At 35.6% G+C, this 23,853-nt stretch overlaps 1 protein-coding gene across 2 annotated transcripts in view; it reads left to right on the top strand.

The window, feature by feature from the left end:
- Positions 1 to 538: 538 nt before the first annotated feature.
- The window catches only part of LOC145670150 (nose resistant to fluoxetine protein 6-like), an 85,084-nt gene continuing 61,769 nt past the window's right edge, over positions 539 to 23,853 (top strand). For both annotated transcript variants that reach the window (XM_081738522.1, XM_081738521.1), the window contains exons 1-2: positions 539 to 631; positions 18,204 to 18,897. In XM_081738522.1, coding sequence (XP_081594648.1) covers positions 18,582 to 18,897 — 316 coding nt within the window. In that variant the 5' untranslated portion in view covers positions 539 to 631; positions 18,204 to 18,581. The remainder of the gene's footprint in view (positions 632 to 18,203; positions 18,898 to 23,853) is intronic.

Below are 23,853 nucleotides of genomic sequence, written 5' to 3'. Positions count from 1 at the left end.
GCCAGAGTCAACTCATGTTCCAAAAATCAACATCGGTACAGCAGTCTTGGAGAAAATTAATTTCTATTTATGATAATGATAAATTCATTTTGGAAAAACACATTTAACTGGGCTTGAAGGGGGAGTCAGTACAATCACATCAATAAAATTCTAATTCGTTTGAAACAAACAAAAAAATATTTCCTCAAACAAATCAATCGACTATAAAGCTAGTTTAGAATTGATTTTAGAGATAATATCAGTGTAACAAACAGCTCGAAAGATTTAGTGGGAATTTGGTCTGTAGAATCAGGTACGAGTTGTTATTGCGAAATTGGGTTGAAACAGATAGACAATGAAGAAAAGATTGACAAAATCGCGTACATTAAAGAGTAACTTATTGCAAACTGATTGTCATCTACGAGTTTTCGAGAAAACCCAACAATAAATAACAACCAGAAAACTCGTTCCAAAGACCTGTAAGATAGGTACGACAAAAGCAGTTATTATGTTTACCTTCAACACAATAGATATTAACGTTGTAAACATATTGGTAAATATAAATTTGAGCCATTATGTTAATTTGTCTTATTTTTTCCAAAGATTCTTTTAGTGTTCATTGACGGAATAAGCCCAGGAAACTGTAATTCTTGTAAGTAATATTAATGTGTTCCATAAAATCGTAACCAAATTCACAAAAGATAAATATTATTTAATCAGCTATTTATGTGTTCTGGTGATTCAGTACTTGTGCTTTCCTTATAGCCAAGTGGTTACCGCGAGTGTCTTTGGTGTATGTGGTATGAGTTTAGTTTCCGGTATCAGCAAAGATTTTGCAATGTTGATTCAGCTTTAGGAAGTTCTTAAATTGAAATGTAGCAAATTGTTTTATAAAACCCAGGAAAACAGTGATGACATCACACAATATACTGACTACATTTTATCAAAATCAAAGTTGTTTGGTCTGTCATTTAGAAATCTGCAGCAAGGGGTGGACTACAGAAGGCCTGCTCCCTAAATATTATTTGGTTCTCTAGACTAAAATGCATCATTATGTGCTATATCAGGCGTGCATCCAGAAATTTTTGATCGGAGGGGTCCAAGTTGGGGGGGGGGGTTCCAAATCACACGACAATACGTCTATGTAGTATTGAATCAGTGTTATTCTACACCCGAAAAGATGGTAAGTATTTTTTATGTGCTACCAGCAATATTCTCAGTAAAAATGTAGAAAGTTAAAAATAATTTTCACATCTTTAAGCTACACCAATCATTTCTCTGCGGAATAAGTATAGTTTTAAAAGAAAGTGTGCAAATGTATGTTAGGTACAAAGTTTTGGGGTGATCCGGACCCAGTGGACCCCCCGCGTGGATGCTCCTATGCTATATTAATAAAAAAAAATTAGAAATTTGTAAGAAATGTGCATTTTAAATTCATTTTAATTCTTTAAAGAAAATACGAGATGAAGAAATGTAATACCAGTAAAAACGAATGATAGATAGGGAGACTACTTATATTTCTGGTGAAATTTGTACAGTCCGGAGCAAAAAACCTGCAACATGAGCATGTAAGTTTATTGCGAAACGACGAAGTCTTTTGCTCCAAAATAAGTGTGCAGTTGAGGACGCCGAGGTTTCTTCTGGCGTGATTCGTGCCACTTAGCTTTATGTTGATTCCTTGCACAGTTAGGCATAGTTTCACAATAAACTTACATGCTCATGCTGCAGGACCTTTGCTGCGGACTGTACACTTTTTTCTAACTTCTCAATGATCTTACAGAATACAGACAAACTACAAAGAATGGAATTGGTTGACGGTAATTGTTGAAAAAAGAAATGACTGCGTACATATCTAGATTTAGAAAAGGCCGAAATCAGTAAGGAGATAAAAAAAAAACAAACGCCACAACTCGCGAATAACGACTGAAGTTAGGACGTTCTTTGTGTCAGGGTACATCTTACGAGCTAGCAAGAAAAAATTAGATTGAAAACTCAATGAGACACAATAGAAAATATTTATTTTTGGACAACACAGCGTTGACATAAGTGCTTTTGGTTTTGAATTGGTAGAGTATAAGAAAACATGTATTAACGGTATTGAGTATCTGTCCAATACTTTCATTACAACCCATTTATTTACATGCGGAATATTTTTTTCTTCTGTTTTCTTAGAAACAGGCTGGAGTTTTAATTATGTGAATTTATTGATTTCTTCTTCAAGTCTAGTTAATTTCCACTTGCACAAAAATGAATTTGCACTACATATGATTTTAATATTGCTTAAATTTGATTATTGAAATATTAAATTTATATAACCAATTTCAATTTTCACGGAGTAAGAGACACATGAGACAGATTTGATGATCAAATGAGAAGTCAAACCAGTAAAGTTTCAGTTCCACCAATAAATCAGTGACATATAGCAGTTGTTCCCGATCAGCATGTTGCGAATGTTTAGAATTAAAAATAAATAAATAAATAAATAAATAAATAAATAAATAAATAAATAAATAAATAAATAAATAAATAATCATTTAATATGATAATTCGCTAAAATCAGTTTTGAGATAAAATGTTGTTGCGAATTTTTAGAATTAAAAAAAAATAAAGAAGCATTTAATATGATAATTCGCTAAAATAAGTTTTGAGATAGAATGTATCATTTTTGTTTGCGCTCGACCTGTTTTAAGTTCGTTACAAGGAAACAGGTGAGGTTAGATTTACATCGAAGTTTGGACCACTCGTGGTGACGAATTATCATGAGGGTCAAGGTAGAACAAAACGGGCCCTGCGGGGCTTCTAACCATCGAGAATCGAACGAGGAATTTCGTTCACGAAGTCAAAGGCACACGCGCTAGTCAGTAGATCAGGAGGAGGGCTAATTTCAATTTATTCATAGGTTATATTCATAATATTAGATTTGTCAAGCTTTTAGCCTAATTACATGTTGCTGGAGCCAAAATTACAAAACTTATCAAGAGTATAAAAAACGGTTCTTTAGAAGATAAATTTACAGAAATTTGTTGAATTTAAGAATATTTTTCTATTTTTATATTTATTTATTTATTACAGCAGGTAACATGTTATATAATTTCCTATCCGTATATGCTAGACATGTTTCTATGTTGATCAATTCAGTGACGAATCTTGCCCGAGGTCAACGGGGCCTAGGCTACCCCAATCCTTTGAGTGACAAAAATAAATTAAGCTATAATTTATATATTTTTGAAAGTTTATAGTAAACTCATGATATACCTATCATAGTCTGCGTTCTGGGTATCTGCTCCCCATTTATACATTCTAAATCCTCCACTGGATCAATGTAGAAGTCATCTCTTGTACGCAAACTATAAATGGAACCCTCAATACACAAGAGATTAAAGTCCACTTTTGGTCAATGCACTTTAGGCTAAGGGAGACGGGTGACTAAGGCAAGTAAATTATGATATAAGAATTTGTCGAATGAGAATGTGAAAGGAAACGGGAGTACCCCGAGAAAACCCACAGAGACAATGTTGTCCACCACAAACTTACTTGGCCGGGGACCAAAAGAAGGACGCCATGCACCAGAGATGAGAGCTCTACAACTGAGCCGCCGTGCCCCCCTCCACTAATTTCAACAGTGGCTCCGAATTCTGTAAAAGTTTTGCGGGGATGGGGACCCGTTCAAGTATGTGTTTCGTTGTTAGATATCCAAGCAAATATATTCAGATCCTGGAATGTATAAGGCTACTATCTTGGTTCCGAGCATCCTCGTACTCCCCCCCCAAGATCGGCTCCCACCCCGAACTATATCTAATTTCAAACAAAACAGGCATTTTGTTTTACAAAAATCAGAACATTTCCACGAAATTCTCATGAAAATACTTTATTTACGATACAATATGACTCATTTCAGTTCCGTCAATAAAGATATTTGGAAATTCTCAGTAAAATTATGCCATACTTAAGCAAAATCAAATTAGTTTATTTTATGAAAGCTATTATGGAACATATTATTGTAAGTCATACTGTGTGTGTGTGTGGGTGGGTGCAGCAGGAGGAAAAGGGAGATGTAAGGTGACTGCTCATTTTAAACCAACTTCAGCTCCAAGTATTAGGAATTGTATGAGACCCTCAATAAATGTACACACTATATTGTGTCAAAATGGAATAATTACTGCTAAAAAAAAAGTAAACATGGAAGTATTTTCGCATGTGGGAAAAGAGGTAAAGTTCACTCTCTCGTTGTCAATTGATTTTAAATCAAAGCAGTGAGGATGATTGTGAAACCACAAGACGAAAGAGAAAATATATTTGATCAAAATACTTTTACCAAAGTTATCGTTGAATATATACATTATTTCTTAATCGGAGGAGGTATTCATCCTACATCAGAGGGATAAACTCACCTCTCAGTTTCTGAATGTTTTAATCCAAACACTGAGGATTGCGAAAAGCCTCAAAAGAAAATGTTTATAACATTTTATTGAAGGAAATAATTTTTACTAATATTTTATCAAATCGATTTTTTTTTTTTTTTTACCAAAGTGATCGCAAAACTTTTCCCAAACAATCAGGAGGGGGGTGGAATTCTTTAGTTATCTTAGGTATATCAGGATACTTCAATACAACTACTCTCCCTATTCCATCGAAATCAAGCGTTATATATATATATATATATATATATATATATATATATATATATATATATATATATATGTGTGTGTGTGTGTGTGTGTGTGTGTGTGTGTGTACCAGTAATTGCCGTGGAACATAATTCTTAAGTGAAAACTTTCATTCTATTAAATTGGATGGGGAAAGGGGAAGTTTATTCTTTCATTATTGGTAGAACTTAACCGTAATCTATGGGGATCTTCGGAATTTTCTAAAAACTGTACACTACGATCTGTCGAAATCAAATAAATCTTACGTAAATAATTTTGTTTGCATAAATTCATACTCGCAACATTGGATACATTTTACACCTTTTCCCCTTTTATTCTTCATGTATTGAAACACCACACAATAGGGTGATGTAGGAAGGTTGCAGGAACCTATGTACTAATTACCAAAATCGTTAGAATTAAATTAATTTTACTGGAGTTATCGTGGAACAGCCAAAGGGACAGACAGATACACAAACGTCAGTATTGAAGAATGGTAAAAGCTCGCTTACGCTTGCTTCAATAATAATTTCCTTATGGTCTCACTGAGAATGCATAACCAATACTTTTTTTGTCAAATGAATCATCCACAAAAAGAACATGCTACTTCTTTATTTTATTTATGTTTTCGTGCTTTTTGTGTAAAATTTGCTGTAATTTCTGATGCCTAGCAAACAATAAATAATAGAATGGAACAATATAATAATAACAGTTTTATATTTGAAGAAAAAATGTATCCACACGGGAATAAACGGTTTTCAGTATTTTATAATATTCTTTGCTATATTTTCAGGTTCAGAGAAAACTGTCACTTCAGTAAGTTCTTTCTCTGAACCTGTAACCTGAACAAGTTATATTTGATGTTGGCAAACAAGTTTTTTCATAGACAGCTTAAGCTGGTGACTTAAAAACTGGAAATATTTGTTTACTTACTTCAACTGGATTTTTCTTTCCTGAGTAATTACTAACAACTCATGCTATTTACGTCTGAATAGGAATTCCTCTTGAGGTGTTGACTTTCGTATAAACTTTTACTATTTATCATTATGCTGTTATTATTTTTTTTATTATTATTTATTAAGAACATGGCGTATTCCGCATTACCATCATGCTGACGAGAGCGTTACAGTAATTACTTCATTTCTTATTATGTAATGCACTTTTTCTCTTCGTTCTCAATCCGTTGATTACTTTCTCTCTCTGCAAGAAGCGGGCGGAAAAAGAAAGTACATTCACAAGTTGAATAATAGTCATTAATGGCTTTATTATTAATATCAGAATCATGTGCCATACATACTGCACTTTGAGCAAAGGATAAATGATAATAATCTTGTCGTTAACACAGAAATAAACAGGAGGAAAGAGGTCAATTCAGAATAGTACTAGGTGAAAACCCTGGATACCATGGGGGAAAATTCTTGTCAGTCGTGCTAAGTGATACTCTTCACGTGTGTGCTCTACGAGCCAGGGGCATGTGAAGAAAATTTTCTAAGGGAAGCATCTCCATGGTTGCTATATTACATCTGGTATTTCTGGTATTTAATATATGTGGTTTGCTATATCTCGTATACATTTTCGTGAGCCAGAGGAGCCCGAGCCCTCCCTTTCGGGCGCCCATGCTATCAGCATAAACTGTAGGGCCAAAAGTGGCAAACGGTAGACTAGCCAATTACCAACGTTGGCCCACGTTTAATTTGCCGAACATTTACCAACAGACTCAATTGCCAAGATACCACCTACGAAAGTATAACGTTACTTTATATATTTGCCCACAGTTCGTATATATATATATATATATATATATATATATATATATATATATATATATATATATATATATATATATATATATATTAGTTATTACGTAAATTAAAGATAGACTGTAGAAACATACACCACTTCAGAATGCACATAAATCTATATTTGACGGTAATAACGTATTTTAACGCACTATTCACAATTGTGCACCTAACAACTATGGCGACACTCACAATTATGTATTATAAACATTTCCTTGACAGCGGCTAACATCACCATAGCAACGCATTAACAAAATATCTATATCAGCCTATTAAATATTTTCTTCTTCTTCTTCTTACATAGATAGTGCTTAGCACAGCTGCCCTGAATACAATCGAAATAAACAATATACAACGTTATCGTTATAAAAGAAATAAAATTTCGATTTGAAGTGCAAGGTCGAAATGAAATGAAATCTTTCAGTTTTACGAACCCATGGTTATGCCGGCTAGGCTAAAAGTAGACAAATACCAGGTTCGTGGGTTTTCTCAGAGTTCTCCCGTTTCCTCCCACTTTATTCAATCCACCATTGCATTCATTTTTCATCATCCCTGTCTTCTTTAGCCTAGCCAGCATAACCGTGGGCCGAAAAACAGAAATATTTCATTTCATTTCAACATTCTGGTCGTAAGTTTTGTGAAAGTTGTTCCGTTTTTTCTCACACACTCATTCCACCAAGGGGCCGCGGTGGCTTGTTGGTAGAGCGTTCACCTCTGGTGCTTGGGGTCCCGGGTTCGATTCCAGCCCCCGCCAAGTGAACTTTGTGGTGGACAAACACCGTGTGCGTGGGTTTTCTCGGGGTTCTCCCGTTTCCTCCTACTTTCTTCATTCCACCATTTCATTCATCACTCATCATCACCGTCTCCTTTAGCCTCACCAGCATAATCGTGGGACGTAAAACTCAAAGATTTCATTTTTTTTCATTCCACCAATTGTTTTATAGGCAAGCATTGTTTAAGTTGTATCCATTAACCCACGCTTTCCAGAGTCTTCAAGTCAAAGGAGACACGTGAAATGTAGGCACATGTCTGAATGGACACATTCCTCGCTTATGGCAAGAATTTAATTACCGTTTGGAAATGTCACTCGTGACCAATGTTGCACGGACTGAAGGAAAATAAGTAATACATCTGAAACTTGGAAAGTTGTTCTGTATAATGAAGCGAATCTACTATACACCCATGTACGGCACCGATTCTCAACCTCTGAGTAGGGTTGCCAACTGGCCGGTGTTTCACCAGCTTGGCCGGAAATATTGCTGTTATTTTGATTAAAACCGGTTACCGGTACAAACTTTTTAACAGCCCCTTTATGAACGTTTTTTTTTTAATTTGTATCTAGTTCGAAGTAATTTAATCTAGTTCGAAGTATAGATTTAATAAGTAACTTTCATTCTGTAAATCCAAACCTGTCACCTTTCACCACCTATCAACGATTAATATATTTTGTTCATCTGTTTAGATAATTTTAAGGAAGATGACAGGGACTGTATCAGGGAAAATTTGAAATTTACTTGTAAGGCATTTTATACATTTGTTGAGATTGAAAAATTACTTCTTAAAGCAATTTCCTGTAGTTGAAGTATAAGTTTAAGGAATAAATTTCATTTTTCCAAATTCAAAATTGTCACGTAAAGATTAATATACTTTGTTCACCTGTTTCGATAGTCGTTAACATCATCAGTATCCTGCGGTACTCAAGCAACAATTTTTTAGACGGAGTTGGGCTATGAGCATGCAATTTGAAGTACACATCAACTATCCTTATAAAAATTTGTTGCAGAAGTAACTCAGGATTGTGAAACATGGATATTTGGATAGGGCATATACTAGTTCCTAAGTGAAGTCTTGACCCGACTACGGCAGGTCCCATAATATTAGAGCTATGGACTTGTAAAGTTCGTTTTTTTACGTTTTCGGCAGCCTATAACTCCGAAAGAAGCATTTGTGCACCCAGGTTGGTCTATACTTTTCGTCTTGTCTTGCTGTCAGGAATCACCTCCCAAACGTTGTCGGTGTTGTTTTGAAACACAATGTATATCTTATCTGATCTGATATATCTTCCGTCAGTTCTCTTAACAGAACTCTTGTCTATATAACAGAACTCTACTGCTCTTGTCTATATAACTATATATATATATATATATATATATATATATATATATATATATATATATATATATATATAATTGGCTCAGCCCCCCACTTGAGGTGAAGTTACTAATTAACCTTTCCTTTCCTCAAGAAATATTGCTTTTTTTTTACTTCAAATCAAATAAAAAAATAACAATTCGAAAAAGTCCCATTCACAACCTTCTGTTAAATAAATATATAATTATATGTCCGAAAATAAATACATGCTCGTTACATATCTAGGAACGGTTCACATCAAAGAAATTAAATGAAAACATTGAGAAATTAATATGGAGATTAAATATTTTTCTCAAAAATACTGGAATTTAGGAAATGTGTTATTGGATAGTCTTAGGACGCCACTCTGTCCTTATTTGCAATCAAATTTCCTGCTTGCTTTTCCCCAATAAATAATGAAGAAAGCAAGAAATAAGCTAACTTCTATTTATTCCTATTTATTTCTATTTATTCCTGTATTTTCATTAATTATTCAAAATTTCTCTAATCAGTGGGGACCTATGGGAATACGGGTTACAGAAAACACTCGATTCTGGCCCGTACTCCTTATATTTCAAAGATGGTCCTTGACTCGTTTGACACAGTCTAGCCTAATCCTGAATCTGAGGCTCCAAATGAAATCTTCCAAAAGGAAACTAGCTAATTATAGTATAGGTTGGTCTTTGGGTTAGGTTGTCAGCCTTCACTCCCAGCTTATAACAAAATACTTTGGATAGTGTAATAATTACCTGTACCTTGGGCAGAAAGTGCTCATACATATGCACTATACTTCATAGAATGTTAATTTAATAATAACAGAAGAAGAATGTTTTTAAGATATGTAAATTATTATTATGGGATAGTTGTTGCTATGTACATGTTTATGGATACCTAGTCAGCAAGTTTGTGTGCTTGACAGTTTTAAGGAAAAGATATTATAAAGTATATCAACTAATAAACCATTTTAAACACCGTTCACCGACTTTATGATTCTAATAGTAAAGGTGAGAATAATCGTATATAATTATTGAAGCTAATTTTTACATGCAAAGAAATTCCACTCGAAATTTGTATATCTTACTTAGCCGAACCAGGTTAACGACTATCCAGTGATAAGAACGTTCGTTAAAAATTTTGGTTTACCTCACCCGGGATATACTGTAAATTCTCATCCCGAAGCATAGTAGGAGTGAATTTACTTTTTTAGTTAATGAATACAAATTTGACCGTATTGAGAAGTGGTAAAATAATTGTAAGAAAAATGGTCAACGAAACAACGGAGCATGAATCAAATAATAGTGACAACGGTGAAACTAGTGTAACACCAGGATTGACATCGGAAGACCGAATCTTGTTAGCTTTACAGCGACAATTGATTCAGATGTCTACCGAGATAAAGCAGGCCATAGAACAGAAGTGTGATGAATCTAACAAGCAATATGAAGAATTAAGTAGACGAATGGAACAGAAGTTTGACGAATCTAACAAGCAATATGAAGAATTAAGTAGACGGATAGAACAGAAGTCAGATGAAACGAGACAGACAATTGTCCAGGTGGTGAATGACATATCCTCACAGTTCGAGGAAAAGTTAAAAAGAATATCCGATGATTGTCAGGAGAAGCACAATCACCAAAACCAAGAAATCAGTGCTGTAAAAAAGGATTTAGAAGTGATAGAATCTTCCGTTCAACAGCAAAAGATCCAGATCATCAACAATTCTAACAACATACGTGTAAATACGCAATTGTTAGCTACTATACAGGAAGAGATTAGAACGCTACAGGTTAAGGATAACACATACCGTAATAACTTGGGTAGTGATCGCTTGGAGTTTCCCCACTCACCAGTGATGAACTCACCTTCGCCGGGGTCTGATGAGGATATTATATTGGACGAAATACATCCGAAGAGTACAGATGGGCGAAACATAGATGGTGTAACAACACATCACGTAATGGATAGGAACTATCACTCAACAAGTACACGGAAGGATAAAAGGAAGGTAAAGTTAAGTGTTAAGATGAGTGAAATACGAGCTATGAGTAAATTCAGTGGTAAGTGTAACGAGAATGCTACTTCTTTCTTAGAGAAATTTCAGGATGAGTGCAATATTATGTGTATAGATAGATCACAATATATGAAATTAATCCCTCATGTATTACTCCCACCTTGTTCATTATGGTTTAAAGCAGTACGTGATCACATCAGTACTTATGAAGAATTCAAAGCGGCACTAATCGCCAATTATGAAAATGACTTTTTGCTGGCAAATAGAGATGCCACCATTAGAAATCAACACTTCAATCCTCGATTGCATAAATCTGTTGTAGAGTTTGTTGTAAATACATACAACGAATTAAAGGTCGTTAATCCATTGCAATCGGAATCGAGAATAATAGCATCGATTCGAAATTTGCTTCCATTTAAGTTACAACAGATCTTATTTTCCACCCAGTGTATGAGTTTCAACCATTTATTAATGCTTGTCCAATGCTATGAAACTCAATACCATGCTATGAATCAACAAGCCGGAATGGGTAAAAATAAGAATAATTCAGATCATTTTGTGCCTGTTCGGAATTTGAATATCCGAAGTGTGAACAATACGGAACATAACCTAAGCCGAGTAAATTCTAGCAATCAAAATGAGCAAAATAGGCAAAGTTATGTAGGGAATCCGCCTAACCTAATTAATCGTAGCAATCCATATGTTAGATCATATAATCAAAATAGGTTTAAAAATAGACGTAATGTATGGCGAAATTCCAGGAATACAACAAACTACGCGGATAGACATAATTGGAGATCAAGAGATGGCACTTCACATCCGGATCCAGGTATTGAAGTAATTCCTGTACAGAACAGTAATAGGGGACATAATAATGATTGTGCAGTACAATGTACTTTATTAGAATCGTATGCAAGTACGAACGTAACCTGATTACCGTTAATGAAATTAGGTTAAATTCATATCAGTTATAGATTCTTGTGAATTTTTATTTTTAAGTTTATGTGTTAATATCAATAATGAAAACGATTCTTATAAATACTCGAAGTGCTTAAATAGAGTTTTAGGTAGACTGGAAAGTTAATTTTCAAATGATTTTTATTCTTTCTTGTTAATGTTAAGAATCATAATTCGATTTATAATTAATTAAAAGCAAAGATTATTTATATTAGATTGATTTGTGTTGAAAACTTAATTGTCAAAGATTATGTTAAGAATAAGATCCATTCTATAAAACTAATTATTCAACGACTATCTTGAATGAGATTCTTCTTTATTATGACATCTTAGTGCTACGATGTATGCCTTTAAATGCAACATCTAACTTATTTATTATATAATGCGCCCTGACTATTTGTAACTCATGTTTGTCCTTTACTATTTTTGAATTCGCACCCTTCAACGATTAAGTAAATGAGCGACGATATTTTTAATAAGAAAGTATAATAATAATGTAATGAATAATAATAAAATAAATATAATTATTGTAATAAAAGATAAGTATTGATGAAGTGTAAGATTTGTTAAAAATATATATATGTGAAATGTAATGAAGAGATATACGAGGTGCGATCAAAATGTGATGGACATATGCAATGTAAGAACAGTATTGTAAACGGACCAGTGGTTCTTGAACATAAAAGCCAAACTCGCTTATGACTTTTATATTCAGTCCATTTGTCGGGCGACATTTTTATATAACAAAATACTTTGGATAGTGTAATAATTACCTGTACCTTGGGCAGAAAGTGCTCATACATATGCACTATACTTCATAGAATGTTAATTTAATAATAACAGAAGAAGAATGTTTTTAAGATATGTAAATTATTATTATGGGATAGTTGTTGCTATGTACATGTTTATGGATACCTAGTCAGCAAGTTTGTGTGCTTGACAGTTTTAAGGAAAAGATATTATAAAGTATATCAACTAATAAACCATTTTTAACACCGTTCACCGACTTTATGATTCTAATAGTAAAGGTGAGAATAATCGTATATAATTATTGAAGCTAATTTTTACATGCAAAGAAATTCCACTCGAAATTTGTATATCTTACTTAGCCGAACCAGGTTAACGACTATTCTTGATAAGTCGTTGTAAGCTCTGACTAAATTTCCTTATTTCCTTGCATTCAAGAAATGAGGAATTAGGTTAACATTCACTTTCACACTTTCCTGCATGAAAGTTGCAGTGAGAAAAAATTCTAAACATTCACAGTACCTAATTGTGCTAAGAAATACACACACAGGACATCGAATCCAAACGCATTCGGATTCAAAGTTTCATCACCATTAGAACGGAACCGATGCCTAAGTCTATTCGACGTCACTCGCCTTCGACATAGATTCCATAGATAGCCTAACTGCTATCATTCTAAACAATCAATATACGATCCAAGTAGCCTCCGCTTAGGCGTAGGATCAGTTTTCTAAATTTAACCTTAAATTTCTAATTTCCTATCATGGTTAAACTCTCTGATGGTCAAAGCCCAATTGTTTTAGCGGATATCTGTAATGCAACGAATTTGCTCATCCGACTGCATACAGTAACTAACTAAAAGGGATTCTCCCCACTGCACTACCTAGGTTTTCACTTTCAGTGCAGCGGTTTGACTAGCCAAAACCTTAACTCAAAGACTCCTATAACGCACAGCAACCAACAAAAGAACTGGCTGACTTTTTATATGTTTTGGCTTGCTAAAAAAATAGCTACAAAAAATCCTTTAAAAAATTTAGCGTGCCAACAACTCGAATGGAAAAATACAAGCAATGAAGGCAGAATACAATGGTATTCGCTCGCTAGCCTCACAAACAGCTTCCCAAAAAAAGCGAAGGACTATCATAGAAATATTAACTTTGAAGCTAGCTAACTGAAAAAGAATATGTTGCATTTCTTTAAGTATGAGGAATAAATCTCTAATATATATACATCATAAAATAAGTAAATATTACTATACACCATTACACTAGTAAATATATGTATAAATAAATATACTCCAGGCCTGAGTAGCTACCTTCTAATTAAACATAAATATTATATTGAGTAATATTTAATATACCATTGATGTTTATAATTTATTTTCAGCAAGGTCGCAAGACGTACCTTGCAGGCTCTTCAAAAAAAAAAAAAAAAAGTTTGCTCATCACTGTGTTAATCATAAATCATGCAAGTATGATAACTCATCTGGCTGTGTCCCCTTCATGAGATATAACACCGGGAAGTTGAGTTTTATTTCACCTGTAATAAGTTTCTTGGCCAAAAAAAAAAAAAAAAAAAAAAAAATCTCAACACCGTTTTGAAAGAAATCGTTCAATTAACCTGAACGCTTAAACAAAAATAGATCCGTAGAATCCGATGTTACAGCAGCTTTCGTTTGCGAGAGCAGTTGTGAAAAGGAAATTTGCAATATATGCGATTCCAAATGTGAGAGCTCCCCCGTGGCTAAGCAGTTAGTGCACGAGCCTTTGGCGTGGGATATTTGGCTGGAGCTATGTGGTTCGTTCGCTATAGATTTACACGTCTCACATAACCTCTCGGCTGAAAGGAATGCTAAACTCAAAATCAACAACAACAGCGAATGTGAATTCAATTTTCTCCACTGGATCAAACATTTTAAAAGATTCAATTTAAACTTCGTGTTAAAAAAAAATGTAACTAAGTTTTTTAGAGTGCGATAACAATATATAAATACTTAACAATTGACTAGAGAGACCAGAGAAGTAATTTATAGTTTCTGTCATGCTGCTCTACTCTTTTTGAATAGATCTAAATGTAATTTTGCTGCTGATCTCATACAATAAAAAATGACGGTGTAAAAACAATTCGGTTTTAATACAGACCAGTACTCCAAGTATGACTATCATTTTAGCAAATGATTTCAACACCAAGGATTCAGTGTTGCGGTTAACAGGCCTGGTGGAACCGATTTGACACAGACGATGTTGAGCGGTGTGAAAATGACACTGTGACGGTCATGGGCGGCGATTAGGGGGGCGAAGGGGGCAGTTGCCCCCCTTTTTTTGAGTAACCCATCAATGTAGTTTCATTTAGAAATGTAAAGTGTATGAATCCGCATTGGCTGTCTTCCCGTGGAGTTAAGAAAGCTACAGGAATAGCATTTTAATTGCTACGAAAAATAACCCAAAAATTAACCTATTGGAGCACAACAATTGCAACATCATTCACTTCTTCTTACAAGGGCTCGATATGTTAGTAAGCCGCTTTGAAACTAATTGAGAGAACATTTCGAAAAAAAAAAGTTATTCTTTAATTGCACAAAAATTGACAGTCTTTTCTTCTTCTTCAAACTCTTTTCTTCTTTCTAATAGCAAGGAAAATTGATTAAAAATAGAATAATAAGAAACAACATCTACGTTTTCTATTATTTTGCAATGTATTATACGAGTGAAGTGGTGTATTTAGGGGCGTACGAGTGTATATACAATTAAATTTAGTAAATTCAACATAATTCTAGGTTTTAGAATTATTTTGTATAACTGGAGTGTGGAGTGATTCTAAATATTGTGTTTTGATGTGTTCCAAGAAAGTGAAAACTGCAATTAATGGCAAAGAACATGTTTCGGAAAGCTGCAAAAGCAAATATTGCTTTAAATGTCGTAGCATATGCTTGTAGTATTTACTATCTTTCATTTTCTAAGAGTGATAACATACATTTAATAGCATGTGTGGAATTAAAAACATAAGTTGCTCTTTAATCCCCTGTTTTAATATATCTGTTGCAAAACAAGCCTCATTATTCATTACTATGATTAATATTATCTTTCTATTTATTTGGTTTGCAAATTTATTATTAAATAATCTGATCACACAGTTTTCCAGAAAGAATTTTAAGATATTCATGAGCAAGGAATCAAATCTCTTCTTATACTTTCGTTCTTTAAGAGTACAAAAGGCTAGTACCTACTTCTTTTGCTCTTGGCAATTTACTTAATAAAATATGAAATACGATATACAGAATTTTAACTAAAAAAGATAGTATCCTATTAGTTATACAATCTTTCGTCAAACAAAGTGTTAGAAACTAGGGATGGCTAGAACCGGTTCCTGGTGGAACCGGTTTTCGGATCTGAACGGTTACGGTTCTAGAAGATCCGGTTCCGGAACCGGTTTTTCGGATCCAGGTCTGGAAACGGTTCTTCGGATCCAGGTCTAGAACCGGTTATTCGGATCCAGGTTTGGAACCGGATCAGGAACAGGTTCTGAAAACCGGATCTCCAAGAACTGGTTCCTCGTGGAGCCGGTTCCGCTGGAACCGAAACTTTGTGACCATCCCTACGCTAAACCCGAGCTGCTGGCAGGCTGTGAACAGTATGCTAGATAAACGGTGGAAGCGACAGGCAGGAGCCCAGGCGGCGGCAGCTTGTCTCATTTGGCTAAATAAACTGGGTAACTTTCAAACTCATTGGCTAAACAGGCAAACTGGCCAACTCATTTGGCTAAACACCTACTGGTGGACCAATTTTTTTTTTTCTGGGGGCACAAGCGGGTCTGGGCGGGGAAGGCACAAGCGCATGGTCTTCTTTGCATATTTTTTTTGGAAGGTGAACTTTGTGCCTCCTTTACGGGTCTTTGGGGGCTTTCGGATCCAGGTCTGCAACCGGTTCCTAAGATCCGGTTCTGGAACCGGGTTTTCAGATCGAGATCTGGAACCGGTTCTTAAGATCCGGTTCTGGAACCGGGTTTTCGGATCCAGGTCTGGAACCAGTTCCTAAGATCCGGTTCTGTAACCGGGTTTTCGGATCCAGGTCTGGAACCGGTTCCTAAGATCCGGTTTTGGAACAGGGTTTTCGAATCCAGGTCCGGAATCGGTTCTAGAACCGGTTCTGAAAACCGGATCTCCGAGAACCGATTCTTCGCGGGACCGGTTCCGCCGGAACCGGAACTTTGTGGCCATCCCTATTAGAAACAACCAGGGAAACTAAGATAGATATACACATATTCAGATCATGTTTTGCCCCGTCTACTTTTAACGTCCAATCGCCGCCACTGGTGACGGTGTTACAGAACTAGATGATTGTTCGAAGAAACTCATAAATAGCAACAGTGGTGTCGGAAATTCAGGAAACCAGTGCGTGAAAATTCGAGCTCAACAATGGACATTATTAATCTAGTGCAAAATTTTGCAATAATGTGGTAGAGTCAATACTAATGTTACCCATGAGACGAGAAATGTCTCGTCTTGTCTCCTTTTCCAAACGAGAATGAGACGCGAAGCATTTTTTTAAAATTCGAGACGAGATGAGACGAGAAATTTCATAAGTCTTGTGGGCAACACTAGGTTACCTAAATCTTGTGTTACACAAGGCACAGTATAAAACTATAAGTTGATAAAGTAATTGTCGGAACACAATGAAGAGCGTTTATTAACGTTTGAAGATACACAAACCATTACACAATATATTCCGATAATAAATATGGTTTAATTATGAATATACAACATCTTTCGTGGACTTCTCGTGGTGCGGAAGGAATCTGATAGCTTCTAGATGAAATTTAAAAAAAAAAATCATAGCATATATTTTGTAATATATTTACAAAAGGAGACGAGACTTTTTCGAAATTTACAAGATTAGGCAAAAAACTATTTCTCGACTGCTCACCTCATCTCACGGGGCTAGCTGATATGATTAGGGATGCGCACGAGACAAGATTAGAGGCTGTCTCGTTTCGAAAATGTGCTGTAAAAGTGATGTCTCGACTCGAAAAACGTATATTTTTCTATTGGAAGAGCTGTGTCTCAGCTCAAGGAAATTCTGTCTCAACTCGACTCGTGCGCATCCCCAGATATGATTCAGGGGCTACCGGGTCTGTCCGGATCAAAGAAGCGATACTCGAGTGGCCAGAACAAAACTGTGACTCAGGTAACCCGTGCATATTCTGTATATATATATATATATATATATATATATATATATATATATATATATATATATATACAAAGTGGTAGGTAACTCCACCGAAAAACTTTATGAGGCGGTTCCTTATACGAGATGAAAGAAAAAAGTTCTAATAAACATGGGTCGAAAAACGTCTTCTTTCAGAGTTATGAACTACCGAAAATTCGAAATATCACGTTTCAAAACGCCATGGCTTAGAAACTATAGGGCCTATCCCAAGTGGTTTAAGGAATTACACAGAAACTGATATGTACGCTCTATCTAAATATCCATGTTTCAGAATTCACCGGTACCAGCGAAACGAACGCACCACTAGTACTTAAAGGAATATTCCTATACTTCAACTTCCATTTTACAGTTCATTTTACAGACAACGAAGGATGGTAAAACATGGACATTTAGATAGAGCACATACTAGTTCCTGTGTAATTCCTTGAACCGCTTGGGATAGGTCCTATAGTTTCTAAGTTAGGGAGTTTTGAAAAGTGATTTTTCGAATTTTCAATGGATCATAACTCTGAAAGGAGACGTTTTTCGGCCCATGTTTATTAGAACGTTTTTCTTTCATTTCATATAAGGAATCGCCTCCCAAAGTTTTACGGTGGAGCTACCTACCAACCTATATATATACAAATAAATGATATACGTATGTGTTGTCAAACATTTAAAACGTTCATAATCAATTAATAGCTAATTTCTTTTATTATTGTTATAGGTGCATTTTTTGCGTAACTTCCATGGACGCAAGGACTTTTCAATTACATATTGTGAAATGTGCCTCCTTCCTACATCTTATTGAAGAATTTTATGAAACTACTTGCTTCACTAATGAAGATAGAGAAGCTAATTATGTGGAACTTATAAATACAAGGTCGGTCCCGGACAACGGGATTGGAGTTTCAGTAAAGCACATGTAAACTTAGAAACCATGTTGACCTTAAGGAAGATCGTGACACGCCTTATATTTCTACAGAGAATATAACTTATCACTTACTGCTGCTATTAAGTGTTGCTTTACGTACAATTTTCATATGGCTTTACTTCGTGATTGATTCTATGCCGTGCTTATTCGATTGCTCCATTCAACAAAGGAATGAATCGCTTCAGCCTCTTGGTATGCGTCGGTGTATGGGGACTATTCTGGACACAAAATGGCAGCGAAGGATATTCAGTGATCGAAAATGTGACAACAGGTGACACAGTATGGAAATTCTCAACAACAGATCCTGAAACAGAGCTGAGGGCTGAGCGTAGTTTTGACAAGGATCCAGTCTTATCAGTGATCAACCGAAAAGAAATATTTTCATCATATATTCCATCTTCAGATAAAATTCCTAATGAACTTTGCGTCAACCATAGTCGAATTTTGCTTCAAGAACTGGAGAAATTCACCCTCTGGGCTGTTTCAAGTAAGTATTTTATAATTGTTTAATAAATTTTTTATTTAATTCATTTGTAAATAGTAATATTTCACTATACTCCGCGTTACTCAAATTGGCGTATGACGTCAGCCAATAAGCTCGCAGTGCGCTGTTACCAAACCTTCAATTTAATCATTCATAATTGTACACAAATACAAACAAAATCAATTATGAATGATTAGATTCCTCCCTGAAGGTTTAGTAACAGCGAACTGCGAGCTTATTGGTTGATACTATAACGCCAATTCGAGTGATGTGGAGTATAACACCGTTACAGGCACGGCTGTAAAATCATTACACACTATAAACCATTAATAATAAAATTTGTGAAAGAAGTTGGCATGGTCTATTTTTAAAGTTATATACCCCTATTTGCCTAGAGAAGCTGAAGAGGGCACTGCGGTTCAGTGGTGCCTGTAAGGTATTTCTTCCAGACATGTTTTTTTTTTTGGGGGGGGGAGGTACTGCCCACCGGAGGTCTGAGAGTGTCCTCCGCAGGAGACCAAAACAATACGTCTATAATATAATAATACATAGAATAGTACCGTGTGAAAATAATATGTGCCCTTCCGAATACTAAGGTGCCCTCGGAACATTTTTTTTTTCTAAAAGAAACACTGGTAAGATGTATTTGAGTGGTCTGAGGCATTATGTCCTACGAAAGAGGTAAAATTCCGATTTGAAATGCAAACTCGAAACTGTTAGATAAATGACGTAAATTGTTGGTTATCAATATACATTTTAAAATACATTGGACCAACGTACTTTCCAATATTATTACTACCAATTGCCAACAATTAGCCTACGTATGGCCAACCAAATACTCTGACAGATATTAAACCACTGTCTTAAGCTATGAGATTTCTGTATTAACTTCAAGATTTTCTGTTACATAAGATGAATGAGGAAATAGTCCATGTGTATTTTCGTGGCTGGTATGACACGAGCTTAGGAACTGGATATACATATACTTGCACTACTGACCACAAGAAATGTGTAAAGGGAAAGTAAAGGAAATGTAGGTCTGGATACATGTGACTTAAAACGTGTTCTTTCTCTCAAAAGAAGTCCCGCAGCTAAAGAAATGGAATGGATAATGAAGAAATACAAGAAGTTCCGGGAAACCCGTTGGCCTTCATTGTCAGCCAGAGGACAAACATCCAATATACAGGAACTATTACTGTAATGGCACGTTTTTTTATTCTTTATGCTTCAAATCCCAATAACTGAAAGGTGCAAAGAATCTGTACTACCTTCATTTTACTTTCCATTTTACTGTATTGTGCGTATCTGGGAAGTAGAGTGTCCACGTGATTCAGTAGAGGAGCGGTCACTTCTGGTGCAAGGAGTTCCTGATCCGATTCCAACCCAAATGAGTTTGTAGTAAACAACATTAAGTCCGTGTATTTTCTCGGGAATCTCCCGTTTCTCCCACATTCTCATTCCACCAATTCCTCCGTGATCATTCACTTTCATTACTCATCTGTCACCTTTAGTCTAAAGTTACGCAACCGTGAGCCGTCACATTTTTTTTTAAAAAAAAAGCAATAATTGAGTAGAAAATATAGATTACGCAAAAGTAGGGATGCGCTCGAGTCGAGACATGTCTCGAATCTCGACTCGACTCGACTCGAATTCGAGTCGAGATTCGAGTCGAGACACACTTTGTAAAATTCGAGACGAGTCGAGACAAACGTATTTCTCGACTCGAATTTTCGAGTCGAGACACGAGTCGAGTCGAGACGGCTCTTAAAAATCTCGACTCGACTCGAATGTCTCGAAAATTTTTCTATAATTTTTAATATTATTTTGAAGAAAGTATTTACTCAGAAACAGCCTTGAAACCAATTCCAGCTTTTATTCCTTCAGAAAGGTACAGAACGCATAAAATTAATAATTAATCTTTAAAGATCAAGCTTTAATTTTCAGCTCAATTCAGTTAATTAGAACTAATAGTTAATGTTGTTGTATTTGGTTGTACTGCAAATATAATGATAATAATAATAATTGATTATCTAGTTTGTATAAAATTATTATCCGTAGTTTAAATCTAGTTTGTATAAAACTATTGCGATAAAGTGAACTTCATAAATTCTCTGAATGAGCAGTTGATAGTCTATAGTAATTTAGCATAGTTATAATTATTGTTTTTGTTCCCATGAACGCAATAGGGTTACGTAACTTCTGGATTATTCGCTTGCCCAACTATTTTGAGGCTTTAATATGTTGCAGCATATCAAGAGCTACGGATAATATATAATGAAACATTTGTTGTACATCACATATTGTGATACGAGACTATTTTACATAGTATATATTATCTAATATAAATAAAATAAAGAGTTTGTGAGTTTGTCTGTCTGTTTGTATGCGACCTGGGGACCAGACGAGTGGACCGAGAGTTCCCAAAATTTGGTCACGGGTACCTTGGTCCAGGCCCCAGATCAAGACGAAGCGTTTATTTTTAAATTTCGAACCAGGGGGTCTCGGAGGGGACGTTTACTGGGACCGACCTGAGGACCAGACAAGTTGACCGAGAGTTACCAAATTTTGGTCACGGATACCTTGGTCCAGGTCCCAGTCTAAGGCAAAGCGTTTTTGTCAAAATTGTAACCAGGGGGGTCTCAGGGGCGCGTTTACCGAGACATGTAGTAAAAGTAATCCAAATTGATCAACATTAGTGTCAAATCCATAGTTTTCACGGTCGCTGAGATCAATGGTGACACTTCCATCAGCGATGACTTGCAAATTCAGCTACCACTGTACGCGGGCCGGGTGTCAGCGGGTGAGGAATACCGAGACATGTATAAATAGCCCATATTGATTGATACTAGTGTCAAATCCATAGTTTTCGCGGTCGCTGAAATGAATGGTGATACTTCCACAGGTGTTGACTTCCAAATACAGCCCCCATGCTAATAATGGGTATATTAAGCTAGTATTACAGTAAATGGACTGCTTGGATGCCAAGAACTAGTACAGATAAGTACCTTTCACTTCTGTGAATAGGTATTTTTTTAAAGGATTTTTGTAAACACTAAATTATAAAACAATGAACTACATACAGTAGTTATGGTTTTGGTTCCCAACATAAAAGAAATATGAATTGTTCATGAGATATTGAACTTTAACTTTCACTCCTGGAAAATTTCAATTTTGGAGTTAGGCCACTTGGCATCGAAGCAGTTCACTGTAAGATAAATACATTCCGCACATTAGTAACATAGTTGTTCAGGAGCCTTCGATTTCCATCCTCTCAAATGAAAGCTGAACGATTGCTTGGTACATGCTGACTATATAGGAGAAATAGTGTATTCAGTTTTCGAGCTTTGGTGCGTATCCGTATTTACACTCTGATATAACTTTAAGTTCACACTCAAATCGAGCTAATTGTTTAATACATTTCGAAAGCTTTTGTTTATATGCAGCTCATTAAGGAAAATCTATTTCATAATCGTAACATTTATGTACTAAGAAACTATGAACGTAAAGTGGACTCAACCTAGCCTCGTGGCTGCTGTGACTCAGTGGCACAGCTTTCACCCTTGGTGTGTGAGGACTCTGATTCTGTGTGTGCGTGTGTGAACTCCGTGGCTAGTGTACGCGTCTTTGTCGTGGAAGACTCGGGTTCAATTCCCGGCGCGAGCTCATGTAGTTCGGATTCCACGTTAATCAGTAGGTCTACCTTCATATATCCTCGCTGCTGAAAGAGACGGTAAAGTCAAAATCAACTCAACAATATATATGTGTGTGTGCTTATGTGAATTTCCTCGTGGCTGTATGGTTAACACACACACCTTGATCGCGGGAGACTCTGGTTCGATTTACGGTGGAAGCTCATGAAGTTGTTACCGGTATTCCACTTTAAACTGTAGATCCATGCCTCATATAACCATACATATAATATATATGCCTTTGATACACTTATTTTCCGACTTGGAAGCCATCGAAAATTTCCGGACACAGAGTCCCGTAGACCGAAAATGAGAAACATGGCTACAGAGTAAAACTGCCATAAAAATTTAAGCTTTTTAGGCTAACTTAATCCTTATATATAATGCAACTAGCTTGGCCAAGCTATAATGAAGGAAATGCTATCATTTGCAACACTCTGAGAATAGAAAATGTTCGCCAGGTATTACTATCCTCCCCTCTCCTGCAGAATGAAAACCCTGACTAAAACTCAATATTATATATATATATATATATATATATATATATATACACATATATATATACACAGTGGCGGATCTAAGGGGGGCTATAGGGGCTATAGCCCCCCGTGACGCTCGGGTATACACTGGATAAAATGGACTTCAATCCTGCTTTACACTGGATAAAACGGAAAAATATGGTTTAGCCCCTCCCTTGATCATATCCTGGATCCGCCCCTGTATATATATAACTATTTTGTGTAATGTAACAAACAGTGGCGGATAGTATTCATGTTTTCTTGCAGAGGTCCTTACGAGGGTTCGCTTCCATCTTCCTCTCCCCAAGAACTAATAAATTAAAAAATTGCGATTACTTGTTAATCTTGTAAAATTGCGATTACTTGTCAATCTTGTACAAAGGACGCAATTAAAGTCCCAGTGTAACACCCCTTCACATTTAGATTTTTGCCCTGGAAGAAAACCAGTTATTATTGTTTCTTGATTTCTCAGTCTCACCTACATAAACATACGAATAGAATTAAAGGATAGGACATGTTTAGAGTGCTTGCACGTGACATCTAACTATATTTCTCATCAAATGTGTTACAGATGAAAATGTCCGTTTGTACTGCCTCTATTTTCTGGTACACATGTTTCATTTATGTTATGTTGCTAAATTTCGTTAGGAAACAAGTACAGACTACGCCTGTGTGCCTGACAAAACGTAAATGTACTGGATAATTATTTCTTCACTTTCTTTAAAAAAAAAAAGTAACACATCTCATGTCGG

This window comes from Thermobia domestica, chromosome 14 (assembly GCF_964235325.1).
Source record: "Thermobia domestica chromosome 14, izTheDome1.hap1.1, whole genome shotgun sequence".
NCBI lineage: Eukaryota > Metazoa > Arthropoda > Insecta > Zygentoma > Lepismatidae > Thermobia > Thermobia domestica.
The sequence above is the reverse complement of the archived record's forward strand: the minus strand, read 5'-3'. Positions and strand labels throughout refer to the sequence as shown.